The sequence below is a fragment of the Onychostruthus taczanowskii genome, unplaced genomic scaffold, assembly GCF_017590055.1.
Source record: "Onychostruthus taczanowskii isolate IOZ18803 unplaced genomic scaffold, ASM1759005v1 scaffold13, whole genome shotgun sequence".
NCBI classification, from domain to species: Eukaryota; Metazoa; Chordata; class Aves; order Passeriformes; family Passeridae; genus Onychostruthus; species Onychostruthus taczanowskii.
The window spans coordinates 4500489-4522278 of NW_024498462.1; the positions used below are offsets into that span (position 1 = coordinate 4500489).

General features: G+C 40.9%; 2 protein-coding genes across 2 annotated transcripts in view; one reads left to right on the forward strand and one right to left on the reverse strand.

Moving 5' to 3' along the window:
- Nucleotides 1-11860, reverse strand: part of COL4A5 (collagen type IV alpha 5 chain) — an 81230-nt gene extending 69370 nt beyond the window's left edge. The window contains exon 1 of the mRNA XM_041396615.1: nt 11657-11860. Within this exon, the coding sequence (XP_041252549.1) occupies nt 11657-11746 (90 nt within the window). The 5' untranslated portion in view covers nt 11747-11860. The remainder of the gene's footprint in view (nt 1-11656) is intronic.
- Nucleotides 11861-12128: 268 nt separating this feature from the next.
- The window catches only part of COL4A6 (collagen type IV alpha 6 chain), a 109385-nt gene continuing 99723 nt past the window's right edge, over nt 12129-21790 (forward strand). The window contains exons 1-2 of the mRNA XM_041396640.1: nt 12129-12494; nt 12571-12619. Coding sequence (XP_041252574.1) covers nt 12481-12494; nt 12571-12619 — 63 coding nt within the window. The 5' untranslated portion in view covers nt 12129-12480. The remainder of the gene's footprint in view (nt 12495-12570; nt 12620-21790) is intronic.

Genomic DNA, 21790 nt, shown 5'->3' on the forward strand with positions numbered 1-21790 from the left:
GTCCCTTCAGTGCATTTGCCCCCCCCGCGCAGCACAGGAGGATTGGGAATGAGGGTTCTGATCAGTTTGCTACACATTGTCTCTTCCTTATCAGTTTCTCATGACTTCCTTCAGAAAATTCATCTTTGCACTTTAAATATCCACCTTCTCTATTGATTCTTTGAGCAACTGATGATTATACTCCTGAACACCACCAGATAAAAACAAGAATGATCTTAAGTCATTTTCTATCAAATTATCAGTATACTCAGAGTCACAGAGTAAGCTGAGTTGGAAGGGACCTCAAGAATCAACATCCAGCTCCTGGCCATGCTCAGCACCATCCCCAAGAGTCACACCACGTGCCCTTTTCTTACTTACTCTTGCTGCTATTAAGACAAAAATAGTTACTGAAAAGCTTACACTACAATTTAGAACAATACATATCAGATTCATCTGCTTATTATGTTAAACACATCTGCTTAGTCCAACTGTTTTAAAAGACAGGGAGGAAAAAAGTGCTGCTATTTCCATTACTATTTCTGGTAACAGAAATAGTCTAGAGACTGTGCTCTTCCTCCACAATTACTTTTGCAGCGTATCAGCAACATATGGTTCTTTAAAGAGGCCTGTTTCATCACTCTGATTTTTGGGTACAGTATACCCATGTCCTGAAAATACACATTTCCTGAGCATGACTTGACCTGTCAACAAGCATTTTCTCATCCAAGCATAAAGAAGTTTTCTAGGTTCACTTAGGATACAAAAATTCATACACTAAACAGAGATGTTTTAACACTTTATTACTACCACAGCTTTAAGAATATGAAAGATTCTAGAACAGAAAAGAGGCTTTCTGCTGATACAGGAGTGTCATCCATTCTACTGACAAGAGGTTTCCATTAGCATTCTGGCTCAGAAACGAAATGAAATTAGGTATATACTCTTCCTTCAATCAAAATTAGAAAAACATTTCCACCCAGACAAATACCAACTTCTGCATGGATGTTTTCACTGTGTGTCTGGGCAGACTCTGGGCACAGCCTTCTACAGCAACTTCCATGGCACTACCTTCCCTGTTAAAAAAGGCACCAAATGAATACTGGAAGTTAAACTACCAAAACAAAACACACACAAGCTTTGCAACTTCCAAAATCACAGAATGAACTAGGTTGGAAAAGACCTTTAAGATCATCCAGTTCAACCTATGATCTACCTAGCACGTCATCAACAAGTAAACCACAGCACTGATTGCCATGTCCAGTCTTTTTTAAACACAACCAGGGACAGTGACTCCATCACCTCCCTGGGCAGACAATTCCAGTGACCAATCACTCTTTTAGTAAAGAATTCCTAACACCTGACCTAAACTTCCCTTGGTGTAGCTTAAGGCTGTGTCTTCCATCAGTTGCTGCCTGGAGAAAGAGACCAACCCCACCTGACTACAGCCATCTTTCAGTAGCTGTAGAGAGTGATAAGATCACCCCTGAGTCTCCTTTTTTCCAGGCTAACTTCTCATTCTCTCTAGATTTTCTCCCTATTATTTTAAATCTTTTTAAATCCTTAAGTCATTAAATAAGTAATGGTTTTGCAGAGGACTCAAAGTTTTTCCTCATGTCTGACAACACAGTGAATTGATGAAAAGAGAAGGCAAAGTCAAATATGAATTCTCATTTCTCAGTGCAGAAGTTTCCTTTTCCTTCTGAATAGCTTTGCCCCTTAAGGTTGAATGTACAAGAGAAGTGTTCTAACTAATTCAGAACAAGTATTTTCTATCATGAAGCCAATTCCCATTGTCTGAATGACAGCTAGAAATTACCTTTCAGAAACAGTGGCTTCTGCTGTCTTTCTGTGTGACAGGTTGGTTCTAAGTAAATTGACTCAAAAAACCCACTGCCTCATAAAAAGGATTATTTTTAAAAGATTTTAAAACTGAGTTCATAAGCTCCTTCACCCAAATATTGTTTTCAGTGGCATTTCTTGTCAGGACATCACAATTTCTGGGAGCTGGAGGCTTGTCTAGCCTTGCCTGCAAGTCACGTGAGTTTTCATTGCTTTAAGTAAAGCGATTTAATTGTGGGTTTTAATAATTGCTACTTTAATTCAAGGTGTAGAAAGAATGCAGTTCATGGTTCAGGGTGGTCATTTTCTTCCTTTCTATCAGATTCCTGGGGCATTTAAGTGCATAAAGAGAAAGGTTTGCTTTTGAAGAACTGATGCTGTATTTAACAGACACAGACTGATGCTAAAAGAAATATTTCCGACTCATGAAATAAAAACTTTCCTAAGGAAAGAAGACAAGCCTTCATTGCTAACATGGTGAATTACAGAAAATCAGCTATAACTATGGAATTAATGGTTGCCTAAGCTTGACAGCTTTATGTAATTAATAACTAATGCTTGCTATACTTTCATACAGAATGCAGGAGATGGAGTGGAAAGGAACCAGAATAGACAGAAATAAAACTAATAGATAGCATAGACAGAAATAAAACTATTCTGAATACAGTGTAATTTTTGACACATGCAGAAATACAAGGAAATCCAGTATTTATAATCACTCCTTATTTCCCCCAACTACTTTTAAGTAGTCCAAGGATTCCAAGTCACAAGTTTTGCATCATGCTGCTTATACTATAATACAAATTAAGTTACTACTTCATACAAATTAAGACTCATCAATCTTTCTAGATTAAGACAGAAGAGTAGAAAACTCCTACTATAAGAAAAGCATGAAGGAGTTGGTAACAAGAAAATAAGACTGCCAGTCTACAGCACTGCAGGCAAGCAAAACCCCACAGCATCCATTGATAACTGATTATTACAAATATCCAGCTAATGACTTGAAACAGCATTCAAAACTCACCACTATTACAAGGGCTCAGTACAATTTCTCTCAGTACAAATGTTGTATTTACTTCACCTTAGCACTACAGTTGCCAGATAAAGCCAACATTTTTTACTTTGCATAATAAAGTTCTATGGTTTTGTCCAGCCCAGCAGCCATATCAAAAGACAGTCAAACTGGAAAATAAGCTAGAAAGGAACATGTGCATAGTTCTGTTTAATTTTCTATACAAAAGCACTAAGATATTGTGACTTCTGTCACTTACAGCAGCAGTTTTTGAAACAAGCTGATCTGAGGAGTCTCTCTGAACCTTTATCTCTCCAGTGAATGGCTCAGAATCTCTGAAATGAAGCCATTCCACTGCAGCTCTGGACATTTGCCATGGCTCTCAGGTGAGTCTGTGCAGCAAACAGCACCAAATGGACCTGACAAACCTCTGTTTCTTCTATCAGAGCCAATGAGGTGATCTTATCTATCTGAACTACGTCTCAAATACAACAGCAGGACAGACAACTACTGCAGTAGAGAAAGATGTCAGGAGATAAAGTCTTGGCTTCATACAGGGAACCACATCACCAGCAACCAAGGATTTCCTCTGTGCTCACTGTTCCTCCTGGAGAAGGGGTGCCTGCCACATCCACACACCTCAGCAGCAACCAAAGGTTCTGTAAGTCTGGTTTTTAAAAGCATCTAAATTCACTAGGAAGCAGTACAGCATAAATGTCTTCCTCTAAATTAATGGTGTGGTTTAAAAATAAGAATCACCTCACTAACAACTAAAGCCAGTCCTAGAATAAACACTCTTTCCAACATGTTTAATGCCTTTCAGCAGGAAATCCTGATAGATACAGACACTGGCAAAAAGACTTACTAACCTGTGTTAGTATTCACTTATTCACTTCAAGGAAGTGAATAAGCCTTGGCTTGTCTTGAGGAAAGAGAGGAAAAGCAGGATTTCAGCAGAGCTGCAGCAGCAAAGCTTATCTAGTATGCACTGGCATCATGTTAGACTAGAGCAGGACAGCTCTGCAGGTCTAGCTATACCTCAACAGAACAAATAATTCTGTAGATAATAAACTAGAACCACGAGTAAAACAGCAGTGTCTTGCACACATGCCTTTTACAGTGCTAGGAGAGAGAAGAGATTGAAATTCAACTCTGACATTTTAATTCTCTATAGAGATTAGGTAAAAGAAACAAAATACAGATGAGAGACTAAACTATTTCCCTTGCCCTCCAAAGAGAGGGGACAAAGAAATCCAACAACAGAGCTGCAATAACCAAGAGCCTTCAAATGAGCTGAAATCCATTGTTTTAAAGCCCCTTTCTTTCCAACTCCTCAAGTAAAAAAAAATCCCAAACCAAAACCCCTAAATATTGTCTATATTGCCACTACAATTTCTCTTCTGTTCCATTATCATGGAATAAAACAAATACAAACACACACTTCATAAGACACCTCCACCAAAGTGGAAGACAAAATTAAAATTCTGAATGTTATATGCTGACATTTTAAGAGATGATTTTTTAACTAGCAGAAACTAAATTAAAAAAAAAAAAAACATTTAATCTGATACCTTGCAATCCCCAATTTAACTTAATGAATTATGATTAACTTTTAATTACTGGATATGAAAATTGTCTTAACAGAAAGTACACCTAGGAGCACAACTGTACTTGCACATAATTTTAGACTTTTAGGATAATTCAGACTGGAAGGAGCCTTGGGGTTACTTAGTGCAGTCTCCTACTCAAACACATAAAAAAGAGGCAGGGTTTCATAACCAGGAATCACACAGTATCAGTCTTTTTGAAGCAGACTAAAGATATGTCTACTAATACATTAGTTTCAGCATCATGCCTTCTGGAAGAAGAGAGAGTAAAGGATTAACAGGCTTAAGCTACAATGTAAAACTTGTAATACAGCTTTGTAATTATCTAATTGCCCTTCATTCATCTCTTAAAATTAAGATCACATCCTGCAACCTTTGCTTCTTGCAGCACCTCACAACAAGTTGTCCAAGAAAGACTTGAGCTCTGCAAGAAAGACCTGGTCAATTGCAAAGCACTTTAAAAAAAATAAGCAATAGATTTCTTTTGATAAATAGGACCCTTTCCTCTTCATCTCAGCTACGTTTATTCTGATGACAATTTGACATTACACTGAAGCTTTTCCTCCCTACACTTCGCAATTACATACCCAGGATGCCCAGCACATTGCCTTTTTTACAGACACTGAAAAAAAGTACCAATGATATTTGATAAGATTTCACTGCATTGCAAAACATTCCAAGGAGGGTGGAGAAGAGTGCTTCATGATACTTAACAATGAATCAGTAAAGTTCTATGGTTTTGTCCAGCCCAGCAGCCATATCAAAAGACAGTCAAACTGGAAAATAAGCTAGAAAGGAACATGTGCATAGTTCTGTTTAATTTTCTATACAAAAGCACTAAGATATTGTGACTTCTGTCACTTACAGCAGCAGTTTTTGAAACAAGCTGATCTGAGGAGTCTCTCTGAACCTTTATCTCTCCAGTGAATGGCTCAGAATCTCTGAAATGAAGCCATTCCACTGCAGCTCTGGACATTTGCCATGGCTCTCAGGTGAGTCTGTGCAGCAAACAGCACCAAATGGACCTGACAAACCTCTGTTTCTTCTATCAGAGCCAATGAGGTGATCTTATCTATCTGAACTACGTCTCAAATACAACAGCAGGACAGACAACTACTGCAGTAGAGAAAGATGTCAGGAGATAAAGTCTTGGCTTCATACAGGGAACCACATCACCAGCAACCAAGGATTTCCTCTGTGCTCACTGTTCCTCCTGGAGAAGGGGTGCCTGCCACATCCACACACCTCAGCAGCAACCAAAGGTTCTGTAAGTCTGGTTTTTAAAAGCATCTAAATTCACTAGGAAGCAGTACAGCATAAATGTCTTCCTCTAAATTAATGGTGTGGTTTAAAAATAAGAATCACCTCACTAACAACTAAAGCCAGTCCTAGAATAAACACTCTTTCCAACATGTTTAATGCCTTTCAGCAGGAAATCCTGATAGATACAGACACTGGCAAAAAGACTTACTAACCTGTGTTAGTATTCACTTATTCACTTCAAGGAAGTGAATAAGCCTTGGCTTGTCTTGAGGAAAGAGAGGAAAAGCAGGATTTCAGCAGAGCTGCAGCAGCAAAGCTTATCTAGTATGCACTGGCATCATGTTAGACTAGAGCAGGACAGCTCTGCAGGTCTAGCTATACCTCAACAGAACAAATAATTCTGTAGATAATAAACTAGAACCACGAGTAAAACAGCAGTGTCTTGCACACATGCCTTTTACAGTGCTAGGAGAGAGAAGAGATTGAAATTCAACTCTGACATTTTAATTCTCTATAGAGATTAGGTAAAAGAAACAAAATACAGATGAGAGACTAAACTATTTCCCTTGCCCTCCAAAGAGAGGGGACAAAGAAATCCAACAACAGAGCTGCAATAACCAAGAGCCTTCAAATGAGCTGAAATCCATTGTTTTAAAGCCCCTTTCTTTCCAACTCCTCAAGTAAAAAAAAATCCCAAACCAAAACCCCTAAATATTGTCTATATTGCCACTACAATTTCTCTTCTGTTCCATTATCATGGAATAAAACAAATACAAACACACACTTCATAAGACACCTCCACCAAAGTGGAAGACAAAATTAAAATTCTGAATGTTATATGCTGACACTTTAAGAGATGATTTTTTAACTAGTAGAAACTAAATAAAAAAAATTAATCTGATACCTTGCAATCCCCAATTTAACTTAATGAATTATGATTAACTTTTAATTACTGGATATGAAAATTGTCTTAACAGAAAGTACACCTAGGAGCACAACTGTACTTGCACATAATTTTAGACTTTTAGGATAATTCAGACTGGAAGGAGCCTTGGGGTTACTTAGTGCAGTCTCCTACTCAAACACATAAAAAAGAGGCAGGGTTTCATAACCAGGAATCACACAGTATCAGTCTTTTTGAAGCAGACTAAAGATATGTCTACTAATACATTAGTTTCAGCATCATGCCTTCTGGAAGAAGAGAGAGTAAAGGATTAACAGGCTTAAGCTACAATGTAAAACTTGTAATACAGCTTTGTAATTATCTAATTGCCCTTCATTCATCTCTTAAAATTAAGATCACATCCTGCAACCTTTGCTTCTTGCAGCACCTCACAACAAGTTGTCCAAGAAAGACTTGAGCTCTGCAAGAAAGACCTGGTCAATTGCAAAGCACTTTAAAAAAAATAAGCAATAGATTTCTTTTGATAAATAGGACCCTTTCCTCTTCATCTCAGCTACGTTTATTCTGATGACAATTTGACATTACACTGAAGCTTTTCCTCCCTACACTTCGCAATTACATACCCAGGATGCCCAGCACATTGCCTTTTTTACAGACACTGAAAAAAAGTACCAATGATATTTGATAAGATTTCATTGCATTGCAAACCCTTCCCAGGAGGGTGGAGAAGAGTGCTTAATGATCCTTAAAACTGCATCAGCACTCTATCTTTTGCACAAGTTTTATTTCAGGTACTCTTGAGAATAGATGGCTTACACCACTAAAAAGTCTGCAGCCAACCAGATTGCCCAACACTGCATTGAGCAGGAACTTCAAAGCACCCCATTAATGCTTTTTTTTTGTTTTGTTTTTAATGTTACTGAGTCCACACAGCCTTATGAAACAGACAGGCAAGAAGTGTCTTAATTCAAAACAATTGTCTGGTATTATCAGCACTGGCAGAGGGACTGTCCCTTCAGTGCATTTGTGCAACACCATCCCCAGAACATAGACCTGAGCATTGCCTGGCTGTCTTATTCTGGGGTGATCAGAGGAGCGTTTGCACAGTTGATACAATTGGAAAATGAAGCTTTTTCATCTCAGTGAACAAAAGTTAAAAATGCACAATGCATCTTCACTGCATGTGCAAAACACATTCCTCCCTGTACTTTGCTCCAGCCTGAAAATATGCACATTAGATTTGCTGGGATGCCCTTCATGGTTTCAGTAGTTTTGTAATACAGAAAAGTTTACACATGTTCTAGTAAACCCAACAACAGCTAATTGCATTACAGTAAGCATCATTGCTTATTCATAGCAGAAAATAATCACTACATAAATTTAAATTTACTATTAAATAAATTAACTAATTTATCCTAGGAAAATTTCCCTTTCCACTTTAACAAAGGTAACTAATAATTGGTTCCAGTGCATAGATTATTCATGCATGACCAGGAAAATGAAAGCCCAGGAAGTTCCACTGAAGTATCACTCTATTTCCATCATGTGGAAAACTTGAAAAAAATACATAATGATTTTGTAAAAGATTCTGTTATGGTCCAAATTGTTCTTACATTCAGCTTCATTCAGGATTCCTTGGATTTGTTAGCATTTTAGCACATGCTGGAACAGAACTTGAGATATAACTTTTACAATATATCTTCAACTAAAAGCCATGAAAATCCAAAATCAAAACACGTGACAAATGATAAGTTGCAAGCAGGAGGCCTTGAGCCTTGATGTTACGAAACTCATCTTGTGCATGACTAATCAAGACACATCTACAGAATTTCAGGATTAAATACCTTCTGAATCCTAAGAGCCAGCTTCCACTACTTTCTGCTTTTACAGACCTAGCTTTTGTAACTAGAAAGAGCCATTGCCAGTTATGAAACTGAAAATAATAACAACCACCACCACTACCATGATAAAATAGTTAGAACAAACAAGAAACACAGTAACCATATCAATCATGTACATTGCAATTATTGACATGGCACCATGTAGTTTTACATACTGTAACCTCTGAAAGGAAAAATAGAAATCTCAACTGAACTTAAAGAACTTTCACAAATAATACATGACTTCCTTAAACACAAATTATATCCATCCTGCCAGCCTTCCTTACCATACTTGAACAACTCTTTTCAACCCTACACTTCTAGTCAAACTGGAATTATAATGGAAGGCAAAGAAAAAAGGCATTGCAGACACTACTCAATTTTTACTAACTTTTGGGCTGACAAAGTCTATTTACACTTTAAAAATCTAGGCCTTAGTTATGAGGGAAATTTTTCCAATATAAGCCAATAGTCAGTCACTAACTTCTAGTGAGTTTCATAGACAGCACAATTGACAAATCTAGTCTATCTATCAATTAAGGAAATTTCCCAGTCCCAGCTTGCAATCACTTTTCTATAACAGTGCAAGTGTAAACCTGCCAGGAGAAGAAAAGAACTCTGCTTATAAAAGATTGTCTTATATACATGTATGTAGATTTATATTAAAACTAGCAAGGCAGTTAAGCAATAATTGAAACTGTCCATTGGAATAAGCCCTCATGCCCTGTGCTTAAAGCATACAAATAAGCCCTTTTTAAAATATTCTAACTTCATTAATTGATGAAATCCTCTTCCATTTCATTCATTCTCCCATTCAAAAGTAAAACCATTTTCAAACTCCCAGTTACTTTTACACTATTAGCAGTAGTTATAAGCTTCACTCTACACCAACAATGAGTCTGCACAAGAGTGCACAGCACGATCCATATGCTGCTCCCCAAGTGTAGACTATGGGCTGTGAAAACCCAGCAATGAAATCTGAAATGAAATCCATCCCTACTTCAGTATGAAACGTTTGTTTGGATTTTTTTAATAAATCACAGGGACTTCTCTGTGATGGGCACACAGGAAGATGACTCTTAACCATATTCTGTCACTTGGTAACTGATCACATAGCAATACACACTATTACAACAATCTGGAGCAAATAAGATACACATTTTTTAATTGGAAATGTGAATTATAATGTTGAATAACAATTTCAGGTATTATTTGAATAAGGTCACCAGAATTACTTGGAAGTCATGACCAAATTTACCCTTTTGGGGGGATGATTCTGACACAGAGGCCCAAAACAAAATTCACACAAGAGACTGTGTGTATCAAACATACTGCTGCAGCATTTAGTCAACCCTTTCTGACAATGGATAGAATAAATTGCTGATACCCATTAACAAGGATCAGCAATATTTAGTGTTATCACAAGAAATTCAAAACCATCAGAACACCAAAGTACTGAGAAACCACATTACAAAAGACCAGTGGGATTTATGTAATTTGGAACAGAGGCATCTCTCTCCCCCACCCCCACTTAGCCCTTGGGTCTTCAGTTAATCTTATCTCACTGCAAATCCTAAAAGAGAGGCTGCAGAACAAGGGGGTGTTAAGAACCAGAAATTCTACCACTGGTTTTGCTCCCTTCATTCCTCCCAAGGTAGGAGACTGCCTGCAGGGTCACCACAGACCCCCTCCCACACCCCACAGACCCACAGTAATTGCACACACGGAACTCTGCTTGGACGCTTTCCTGAAGAAAGAGAAGGGCCACATTTATGCACACGAATCTCCCCTATCTTCAAACCCTACCTGCTAAAACAGTGAATTCCTGTAGCTGGGGCTGCCTGGGTCCTTCCTTGGGCTGGGCTGAGGCCTTACTGAGCAGAGCACAGGAGCAGGGCCACAGACAACGTGGAGCCGAGCAGCTCCTATCAGTGAGCGCTGCTGGCACACCAGTATCACTTACACTTGGGCTCCCACCTGGGCACAGCAAGGAGGGGTGGAAGAGGAAGGAAGTATATTATGGCTGGTCTTTGCTTTTTCAGAGGGCAGATGAAAGGTCTACAAAGTTTCACTGTAAAGGAATGCACTTCAAAGGAGAGTTCAAGACAAATAAGATTTTGTCAGCACTAACTACAGAATTGAAGGGGGGAGTAGCAGAATTATACTCTGCACCTATTATAACATATTATGGCTTTTCAACTAGAAAGGAGTACTAAAGAACAGAAATCTGGATTTTTTTTCCACTTTCTAAGTAAACTTAAAAAAAAAGTAAGAAAGATGCATGTACTGTAAAATCTGAAATTAATGCAGGTTAAAGCGGGAGCCTCTTTAGATCATTTCATCACTTGTTAACAGCTAAAGGTCTTAATCAAATAGCCTGAAACCTGAACCCAGCTAGATCACCTCGCCCACCTCTCAGTGCCAAGGCCCTGCCACTCCAGGGAAGCCGGGACAGCATCCCTTTTCCACAGGGACCCAAAGGCTCGTCCAGGCCGCCTCCCGTGCGCTCTCTACTGCACCGCACACATTTACCATCTCCGCTAGCACTTCCACTTGAGTTTTAAGAAAGCAGAAATGCAACCCTCGAGACAACCAAGTCCCCGTGTGAGGCACAGTCCTCCGACAAACCATGCCCACATGGCTCCATCTCCCTGCCACATCCAGGTGTTACTCACGGCTGCAGGTGACGGCTCAGCGGCAAGAGCTCAGACACCTCTCCACAGAGCTTTTTTTTTTTGGGGGGAGGGGGGAAGGCAGGGGGGGAAATCTTTCCTCCTTTGTCCTGGAGGAGCAGCGGGTTCAGAGCCCACACTAAGCTCACCCGGGCTTCCCCCGCCTCGCACTCCCTCCCTCCCCGGAGCCGCCGGCGAACCCAGACGTGCGGGCGGCCCGCGGGGAGCGCTCCGGTCCGACGGGGCAGCACCGCGGGGCTCTGCCCAGCAAGAGCGGCCCGGCAGCCCCAACACCCGCGGGCAGCCGGGGCGACCCTCCCGCGGCCCAGCCTCGCCGACCCCCGCCCGCAGCCACCGAGCTCCTGTCGGGGCGATGCCGCCTTCAGCCACCCCAGCCCCAAAGGGGCTCCAAAGCTGCTCCCAAGGCTCCGCACCGCGGCCGCGCCCGGCGGGGACCGCGGCGCCCGAGGAGAACAAGGAGGGCGCCCCGCACTCACCGCCGCCGCCGCCTCCTGCGGCCCCCAGCACCCCAGCAGCAGCACCAGGCAGCCGGCGGCCAGGCTGCAGCTCCGCCGCCGCGGCTCCATCCTGCCCGCTCAGGAGCTCCGGGGCCGGCCGTGCGGCGCGGGCATAGCCCGGCGGGGCAGCGCGGCTCCTGCAGGCGGCTCGCACCGGCCGCCCCGACGCCAGCGCCCGCCCCTCTGCCGCACTCGCCCGCTTCTCCCGGCTCAAGTCCTCCCGGGACTACAGTATTCCTCCGCTCCGGGGGCGGGCGGTGTGGGGCACACTGCTACCGCCCCTCTCCGAGGAAGCCACAATCCCCCCACCCTTCCCTCGGGCGCCGCGGTTTTGTCGGCTGGAAGAGCGGGCGCCGCCTCTCCCCGCCCTGCACCTCCACCGGGCGGGCAGCGGGACCCCGGACTATTTTCTGCAGCGGAAGTTGCAGGGGCGGGTGGGTGCAGGGGAGTTGCTGCCAGTGCCGGGTCGCCCCTCTGGAGGGGCGGGCGGCGGGCGCGGGGCTCGCCCGGCTCAGTCTCGGCCCCTCCGGCCCCGCTCAGGTGCGACGCCTCGGCGGGGCTGCGCAAACTTCCTGCCTGGGCACGCTGCGAGTGCTGCAGGGGCTGCTTCGCTGCGGGGAGCGAGCAGTGACCGAGCCGAGCGGGCAGCGCCGGCGTTTCCAGCCCGGCCGCTACCCGGCGCTCGGTGCTCCGCCGTGCCGGGGAAGGAGCCCGCGAAGCGCTCGCACCGAGCCCTGCCCGCCCCGAGGGACGGCGGGCCCTCCTCTTCCTCCGCGGGCCGCGCCGTGCCGGGCTGCCCGACCATGGGGCGCACAGGGTGAGTGCCGGCCGCGGCCGCCCCCGAGCCGCGCTCGCCCCCGGCCCGCCGTGACTGTGTCCCTTTGCTCCCGCAGGGCGCTGCTGCTGCTGCTCCTCTGGCTGGGCGCGGAGCTGGCGAGTGCGGTAAGTGCGGTGCTCGCTGGAGGTGAAGGTGCCCGGCCGAACCTGTCGGGATTTGGGCATCCTTCGGCCAGAAAAAAGACGCATCCCCGCCCCCCTCTAAAAGATGCGCGGATTTATTATTTTTTTTTAATTGCCGTACACCTTTACTCCAGAGTTCCTTTGTGCCTTTCGTCTGCTTTACTTTGACTAAAGTGCACTGGGTGGAAGACCGTCTGTATGCGGTGTAACAGCTTTTAGTGTCTGATGGCGTGATCAGTGTCTCTTTGCAACTGACCTTTAGTTCTTTTTTAGCATCTTCTCGAACCTTGCTGTAAAAGCCGACCCTCTGGGTCCTTGTTCACAAGGGATCCAATCCAGAACACGTCATAACTAAGTGAAAGAGATGTGAAATTAAAGGATTAAGCTTTTAAGTGTTGTATCAAGGTTCATGACTATGGATTAGTTAGTGTCTTTTAAATTCTAAGTTGGTGTACAGAAACAATGACTTTATGATCTGACAACTTTATGACGTAAACATGGATTTTTCTCTTGCTGTTCCTAATTAATGTTTAAACAGAGTAGTAGGGGACTACAGATTTTTTAAACGTTCATAATTTTCTTTTTTGATGTTGCAATAGGTTTTTTGACAATTGGAATCTGCAGTTGTTAGCCCTCTTAACTAGTGAATAAATTTGTAGTCTAAATTAAGTGTCCAACTGATGTACAGTCAGCAGTTCAAAAACACCTCTTTGTTATATTGTAATGTAAACTAAGATTGGACAATAATGTTTGTGGTGTGGATTTTACAGTGCAAATACAATATTGAATGAATGTTAGTATAATATGTGTTAAGCATGTTTATTTTGATTCAAATTCAGACAGATTCCTAACAAAACCAGTTAAAACATGGGTTCCTGACTTGGTAGCCAATGTTTTTCTACTGCTTTTGCTACTCTTGATTAAAATTTTAAGGATCTATAACCTTTCTGTGCAACTGAGAAGAAGTCTTTTGAAAATACTTTAATAGCAGAGGGGTTTGTACTTTTTAAAAATAGGAAAGGCTTGATTATGTTTTGCATTTTTCAGAATCAATTGCACTAGTAGAATTTCATCATCCTGATCAGGTGGTAGTTACAAGCTCTAATCTTCTCAAAGATTAAAATATTAGAGAGTTTTATTCAACAAAACCAAGAATACTTCTACCAGAAGTTCTTACTGCAGTGGAATCTAGGTAAAAATTACTCTTATAAAGCAAGTACTTTAAAGGCAAATGTTGAAATTATTTTGAGACAAATGTGCCGTATTTTGCAATCATTTATATAAATTCATGCAATATGGCAGTGAAATTATTGCTGATTGATGCAGATGTAGCTAACAGCAAATTTTCAGTTGTTTGCTCCAGTTTTGCTCCATAGCTGTTGGAAAACATCTCTTGAGCAGTCAGATTTCTGTTAGTTCTTTAACATCTTTCTCTGCCCATAAAGGGACTCTTGTCAATTAAGTCAATCACAATAATTAAAATCATTATCTACATGATATTTCTAAGTCTTCCTGAGAGTTTTCTTCAGGGTTAGAAAATGATAAAAATCTTAGTTGCTGTGTAATCAGTCTAAATATATGAAGAAGAATCAGAAATAGGTCCATAAAGTACTTAGTACTTTATATGTCTAAGCAGATAATGGATTTAATGATTTCTATTAAAATGCTGTCAAACATGGCCAGCAGGAAAGAGTAAAACTATATTTTTGCCAACTTCAGATACAGCAGTAGGTTAATAACTGACTTTATGGCATCACTGATTTAAAAACACGTCCAAACACCTTCCAGCATGAGGTAAGCTGTTAAGAAAAAGTACTGGTGATGGAACTTGCACTAAACAGAACTTTCTTAGGAAAACCAGGCTCTCTGAAACACTTCTTAATAGTTCTCTGGTGTATAGTTTGAAGTGAAGTATAATGTCAATAGAATGAGGTTAAAGCTGTAGGTTAAGGAGTAACAACTTCTAGAAGCCTATTCACAGAGACTGCCAACTTGGTGCTGAAGATGGTATAATTTATAACTTTATTCCTTTTTTAAAATAATCTCATTTCAAGAACTTACCTGTTGTAAAAGAAACATCCATAAAATGTTGCTCCAAGCTCTTGACCACTCTTCAGTACCCTGTGGACATGACCAGTATATGCAGTGGCTGGCATCAGGCCAGCATCTTGTATCAAAGCTGGCTTTGATTCAGAGGTCTCAGTTATGAGGTGTGGTCATCTCCCTTTCTGCAAGAATAAGATTTTAAATAGGTATCTGAATTAATATCTTTGTTAATAATTATTTTTATTGGGTATAAGTTATAATTATTTTGAATGGCAGTACAAAATTAGTCTTGTAACATGATCTCTGTTTATTTGAAGTAAATGTTGAAGGCATGGATGACTTGATGTTACACATGGGGTTACTTGGCAGAGAGATTGTGACCCTGGAGACCAGTTGCTGGGAGTGGCCTAAGAGTTTCCCCCTAACAGCTTTCACCCTGGAGTCCCTCGAGAAGCTATGCTTCATTCATGGTTTCAATCTTTTATTATCAATAATTTTCATTGATAATGAACCAGGAGCATCAGTGCAAGATGCTGTGCAAACACTAAACAACAGCATAGTCCTGTCTTCGAGATGTTCATTGCACTAAGTCAAGTGACAAAAGCTTGTCCAAAGGTAGGGGAGATAACACAAAATATTGGAACAGTGCAAGAGAGGCAGGGATTTACCTTGGCTAATCACTGTCCTCCCCTGAGGCTTTTGCAGGCTTCAGTGCAAAGCAGAGTTTTTAGGAGAGGGACTTCTAAAAGCATAATCAGAGTATTGCTGATGTTTCTGGGATGTCATAAATGTGAGGTGGAGCATGTGGTGAAAATGGTCACTAAACTGAGAGACATCCTCTTGTAATGGAATTTGAGATGCACAAAGCTCTCAGCTGAGCTGCGGTCCTGTGCAGTCATTCTGTGCCCCCTTGAGAGCATCCCTGGCATACAGCTGAGATGGTAACTCCTCATTTATTCACTTTCTGATGCTGAAGTAGTTGAACACACCTGGAATACATCCTAGTTTTAAAGGTAGCCTAAAGAACTACTTTTAGGACTTACTGTGAGGACTTACTGTCAGATATGTTCTGTTGGAACAACTGAGCTTTCAGGTGGAGCTCAGTAATGTTTCTTCTGTGAGTGGACTTCATGTACTGTCACTCTTTCAAAGCTGGGTGGGGTTTTTTTTGTTTTGTGGTCTTTTTGTTTGGTTTTGTTTCTTTCTTTCTAGTTTTTTAGCTAATAAATGTGCAGATTAACTAGAGCCACTTCCTTTTCCTAAGCACTTGTATCTTCTTCAGCAGAGCATCTTCAGTATCCAAGTAAGGCAAACAAAAACTGTGTGTAAAACCAGTTCTGGGAAGTCTGCCCTATTTTGAGAAACTGAAGCTCTGCTAGTTTATGCCAAGCTAGCCCAAGTGATCTTATTTATCTATGTCTTAATATATCCCAGGCTTTCTGTGTTTTCTATTGTTTTTATATCTATGATACAAATGCTTCATAGTTTCTTTCCCTTTAATATGTACTGGATCAGCTTAATTGAGCTCAACTCCTTGTTTTAAATGGCCAAAAATAAATTTTGTTCCAGAGCCTCTGACAGAGGCAAAAAATTAGCTGTTGAATTATGGATATTTCAAACCGGAGTTGCAGCTCTTACTGTAACTCTTTCCAATTCAGTTTCTGCAAATATGATGTTTTCCATCAATAGGTTTTTATAAAGTTTTGAACTTTCCTTTCCCATTTTAATCAGTATTTATAAGTATGCAGCCCTTCTGTAATTTGACTTTTACAGCTGTATTTTTATATAGCCATAAACTTTATTGGGAAAAGAAATTAGTATCTACAGTAAAGTTACTTTTATAAGGAAGGAGTCTACAGAAATCAAGAAATAATATAAATATCAGGATTTGTTTAGCAGACAAGGCAACCTCTAATCTGTAAGAATGCATGGCTGTGGAGACACTTCTTGGTGAAGATTCATGTCCTGCATTGAGAATGGTCCTTCTGCAAAGGTCAAGTTTGAATAACAATAGGTCTGTGGTAAAATAATAAGAATTATACTCTGGTTCTGTAACAAAATAAGGAGAAATACTAAAAACAGAAACTGATTGTTTATGAAAGGGCTGATTTTCTAGCTCTTGCTAAGACCTTGTGTTTTAGGGGAAATTGTCATTTAAAGCTGAATATACTTTCCCATTTGAACCAATAATTGCTTATTTGCTGAATATTTTCTATGTGTTGAAGACAATTGAGGAAGTGGCATTTTATTTGATACTCAGATGCCGTATCAGGTTACAGCAGCTATGAAATGAAGTAATGCATGTGATTGCATTCTGAAGAGCTTTTGTGATATCATTGCCCTTTTAAGTCTGTGGCTGCTTTTTGTATAGGTGGGAGAGGCACTGTGTGACCTGAAGAAACATTTTATTTCCTCTTGTGGACAGTCACTGGCACCAGCCACTGTGTTCCCTTCACTTATGAGCTGCTATTGTTATTATGGTGTCCCTAAAGGAGGCAGAGCTTTGATGCTGGGGCTTCTCCCCTCTTTCTCCATCTTTGCTGTAGAGAATCTCTTTATGAGTAGAGTTTGGTAATCCTGTATCTCAGCTTAAATGTTAAAATGATGACTAAGAACTAAAACTAAGATTTAAAAAAAAATCTTTCATTGATTTTCAAGCTGTCTGAAAATCAAGTCTCAAAATAAGGCCTATTATTGTGGAAAAAAAATAAAATGAAAGCTTCTCCTTGTGCAAGGGATTGCTCCAGCAAGGTCAGTCTGTGTTTCAAAAGAGAATAGAAGGAGACTGAATGGCTTGCTAGAGGATACCTGCAAAATGCAGTCTTCATAGTGACTGCAGTGTTTTTTATGAACTTAATTTCTTTAGGTGGCTGGGGCTTTGTTTTGTTTTTTTTTGGTTTTTTTTTTTTGGTTCTTTTTTTCCTAGATACCCATATAACCCAAAAAGACTCTCACTCTCCTGGAAAAGCTGTAAATCCTGACTGAGCTTTAAATGCTTATTTCCATTTACATGTCTGAACAGAAAGAGTGTTTAGAGTGGAATCATGCAGTTCTTGTTACCTGTACCCTGCAAAAGAAGGAAATTTAGAGGTGTAGGCAATAAATCTGAAAATACACGGGAAAAGCAAATAATTTGTGCTTTTTGCACAGGCTTCCTGCAGTTCAGCCTGCCTTGAGTATTTCCATATGATTTTCCCTTCCCTGATGGTGTAATTTATATGGAAGTTGTGTTGCTGCAGTTTCCAGGAGTTGCGTTTAACTACTTTAAAAAGTTGTTGACAATAATCTGCTACTTATAATCAAATTCATCTTTTCAGAATGTTTTCCTCTTCTCTCCGGTCTGAAGAAGCACAAAGAGGAAACATACCAAGTCAAATGAATGGTTCCATTGATCTGCTTCTTCTTTGGCTTCTTTGCCACATTCTTTAACAGTTCTTGCTGGTCGGAGGTGACTTTGCTTCTGATGCTGCTCACACCCAAATGGATACAAAGCTGTGGACATCCCTCTGGTCTGTGCTTCCCTTGTTGTTTCTGCAGAATTTTGATTAGCTTTGGTTGTGTCAACCTCTTGGGGCCACTAAACCAGCACCATCCAGTTTGCATAGTCTCTGCTCACTTGGTTACCTTAACACTGAGGGAATCAGCTCTGTGAACCAAATTGGTTTGATTTGCTCCAGTCCACTGAGATGTCAATAGCTACTGTATTCTGAGTTTGCCTCATTCACTCTCTGCTCTATTTTCTCCTATTTGGGTGTAATCTGCTGTACTTTATACAGCCTCCAGCCCTTGCCTCAACGTGCTCGCGAGCTCCTCTGCCTTTCTGTGTCTCCTTTGTGCTGTAGTAGCCAGGGAGGCTGCCAGGATCGCTGCTGTTAATCCTGCAGTGCTCTCTGATGCCTCACCCCCAGCAGCAGTGAGGACGTGTCAGTGCCTGTTACCCAGGAATCTCTGTTGCACAAATCTCTTGGAGAGGTTTGCACCTAATGTTCCTTGCTTTCCCTGTTAGTGTAGGAACAAACGATTCCATGCTTGGCACAAGGATTTGCCAGGACCCCTGTGTGATGACACAGGTCAGCTGGGTGTTGCAGCTGGACTCGTTGGGAGCTAGCTGGAAAAGGCACTATATCGAAGTAAGATATGAAAATAACATTTGATTTTCTTCAGTTTTGCGTATTTGTCATTTTTCTATTTCTACTGAAGAAGAAGGGTTGGAAACAAGGTAGCAACAGAAAAATTAACTGTTTTCTTAGCATTTTTTCTTTTGGCTGATAGATAAAACCTGCAGCTTTTTAGAGATTAGGATGAAGTGTTTGTATGTAGTAAGCTGAAAGCCAGAATTAACTGTTTTCTTAGCATTTTTTTCTTTTGGTTGGTAGATAAAACCAGCAGCTTTTTAGAGATTAGGATGAAGTGTTTGTATGTAGTAAGCTGAAAGCCAACTGCATCAGTTCATTTCTAGCACTCTTTGGACAGGTTGGTTTTGACCTAAAAATCAGAGGAGAGGAAAATGAAATTGAAGTTAAGCAAGAAATAGAATGAATGCTCCTGTGCTTCTTCAAATCTCCACAAATCAAACACCACCAACTCTTGTTTTGCTAGCAGCATCACTTTAAAGCTCTGAATAGTGACAAGTCAATGCTTTGTCTTTTCCCAACTTTTAAAAATTACTGCATGTACTTTACCTGCTCACATATTACAGTGTTTTCAAATCAATTTCTTACATTTCTTATCCATTTGTTTGAATCACTGAAGTTATTTTTTTATTAAGGTCATGCCCTCACAAGTAGTAAGGTATCTCTCTGTGGGCATGAAATAATGCTTAGTTCTTAAAAGAATTTTAAACCAAAGAAGTTTCCTCAGAAAACTATAAAACTGTAAAAGAAGTGAGGAAACTATTACTCTTAATACTTTAAGTCAGAGTCTGTTTAGAATTTTTAAGGTGGCAAGTAGTTTTTTTTAGAAATGTGTATAGAAATGCATATCATTACTGTAACAAAGTTAAATAGTTAAAAGTGACACATTGAATAATGGCTTGATTTTTCCAAAGAGGAGCCAGGACCATTTTAAAGTTGTAATAGTTCTCCTTATATAAAACTTGCTGTGAAGTGTTGTGCAGATACCACTTGCTCTGTAAAATATATATTTAATTTTTTTTTTTTAAAGCAACTTGGAATTATTGCTACTACTGTAGTAGAAACACATCAAAACAATAGGAAGGTGAATCATTGTATTGTACTTGGATGATTAAAGCTATCCACAAAGCAGGGTGTAACTCAACTGGAAGAACATAGCCTGCAGGAGCAAAAAGCAAGCTTGGAAAATTAAGAATTTATAGTACGCTTCAGACTTTCCCATAAAAGGAGCCTGTGGGCTTTCAGCTTCAGCGTTGTGAAGTTATTATCAAAGTGTGTGTGAGGGGTTGAAAAGCTGGAGCATTATCTGTAAAATTAACGTATCTCTGTAAATGCCCTCTCCATGAAGTGCAGCATGTATGAAGTGTGAATTTGGCTGGAAGGTATATTGCACCGCACAGTGTGTATATACAGCATTTTGCATAGAAAATGCTGAGCCTTCATTACCAGAAATTACAGAAGTGTGCTCAGTCTTGGTCTCTGGGATGACTGAGGTGATTTCTAGTAAGCCCTGGGTGCCAGAAGGAAGGTGCTTTGTTCCTGGGGTGCTTTGGCAATGCTGTGTTTTTTGCTCTACAAGGGAATGGGTGTGACACAAACACATTGCTTGCTATTTAGCAAAAGTTTTCTGTCTGTTTTCATCAGAAACAGGGTTTTTTAACATCTGTCTCTTCTTGTAAACTTTGTGCTCATTTTTACAAAGGAAGAGTAGTACGTTTTTAACGTAATAAAGTAGTTTTGGCTTAAGCTGGAAACAGCCTATGAAATCTCTCTCTACATACTGTGCTTGGCTTTTTGCTGTGACCTGAAAAGGTGGAAGATTTAAGAAAAAGAAAGAGAAAAGAAAGAGGTGGAGAAATATGTTAATATGATGATGAAAAGAAGCTTTCAAACCACTCCTTTAACAAATGTGTTCTTGTCACCAAAGAAAATGTCAGATCTTTAACCTACTTTTACCACAAATAGTACAGAAAATTTCCTTGAATACCACAGAGGTTTTAAAGTTAAATGAGTTGGTGACCATAAACAGAATAGTTAATGGTCTCTTCAGTGTAGTGATTATATGGTTTGCTCTGTGGTACTTTTAACAACCTTAATCTCTGTGAATGTATAATCTTGTTAGGATTAAACCAGAATCTGCCTAGATAATTAGAGTGAGCTCCAGGCTGTGGTTTGACCTGTATCTCTTAGTGGAGCAATTTCCATGTGAATGTGTTGGCCCTGGGGCATGCGGGGTGCTGGGAGCCTTCGGGAGCCGAGGAGCTCCCATCCCTCAAGTGTCCCGTGGAAAATCACTCGGGAGGTTTCGCAGTCTGCCCTTCTGGGGCTGTACCCCCGGGGCTGGCTCAGAACATCCGTGTGGCAGAACACGTTTGCACTGAGGTAAAATGTGTTTGCAGTCCCTCCGCTGTGCGGGGTTATGCTGAAACGAGCATTCCTGTTGAAGTTACAGCAACATTTGATGTGTTCTGACCCTTCTCTAGGGTTCATTTATTAAATGAATTTCGCACTGTTTCCTTATGCAATACAAAGAAACAAGTTGCAGCTTTTGCTTTAATCACTGTGTGTGTTACTGTTGTCTTTCAGCCCTGGGCGATTTTCAGGTGTCCTTGCTGCTGGGCCAGGCTGAGCACTGGCATTACTGTCCTGGATGTGTGAAGAAGGCTTTGCCTCAAGTCATGCATCGAGTTTTGCTTCTTTGAACTGTTGTACCGTGTGCTTTGTGTGCCCTAAGGCTCCTCTAAATGAGGGACTTGTACAATCTGCCTTTGGAGATCTTGAAAGCTTGAACCTCTAACCTAAATAAGGCACAAAACAGTAAAAAGTTAATTATGGCTACTTAAAGACTCTCCGTTAAATTGCACTTTCTTCTATGGGCAAGCGTGAGACTGTGAAGTTTCCAAAGAATCTGCTTGATTTTTATCTTTCAGGTTTGTGCTATCCAGCCAAGTTCTGCACGTCTTTCCGACAGGAG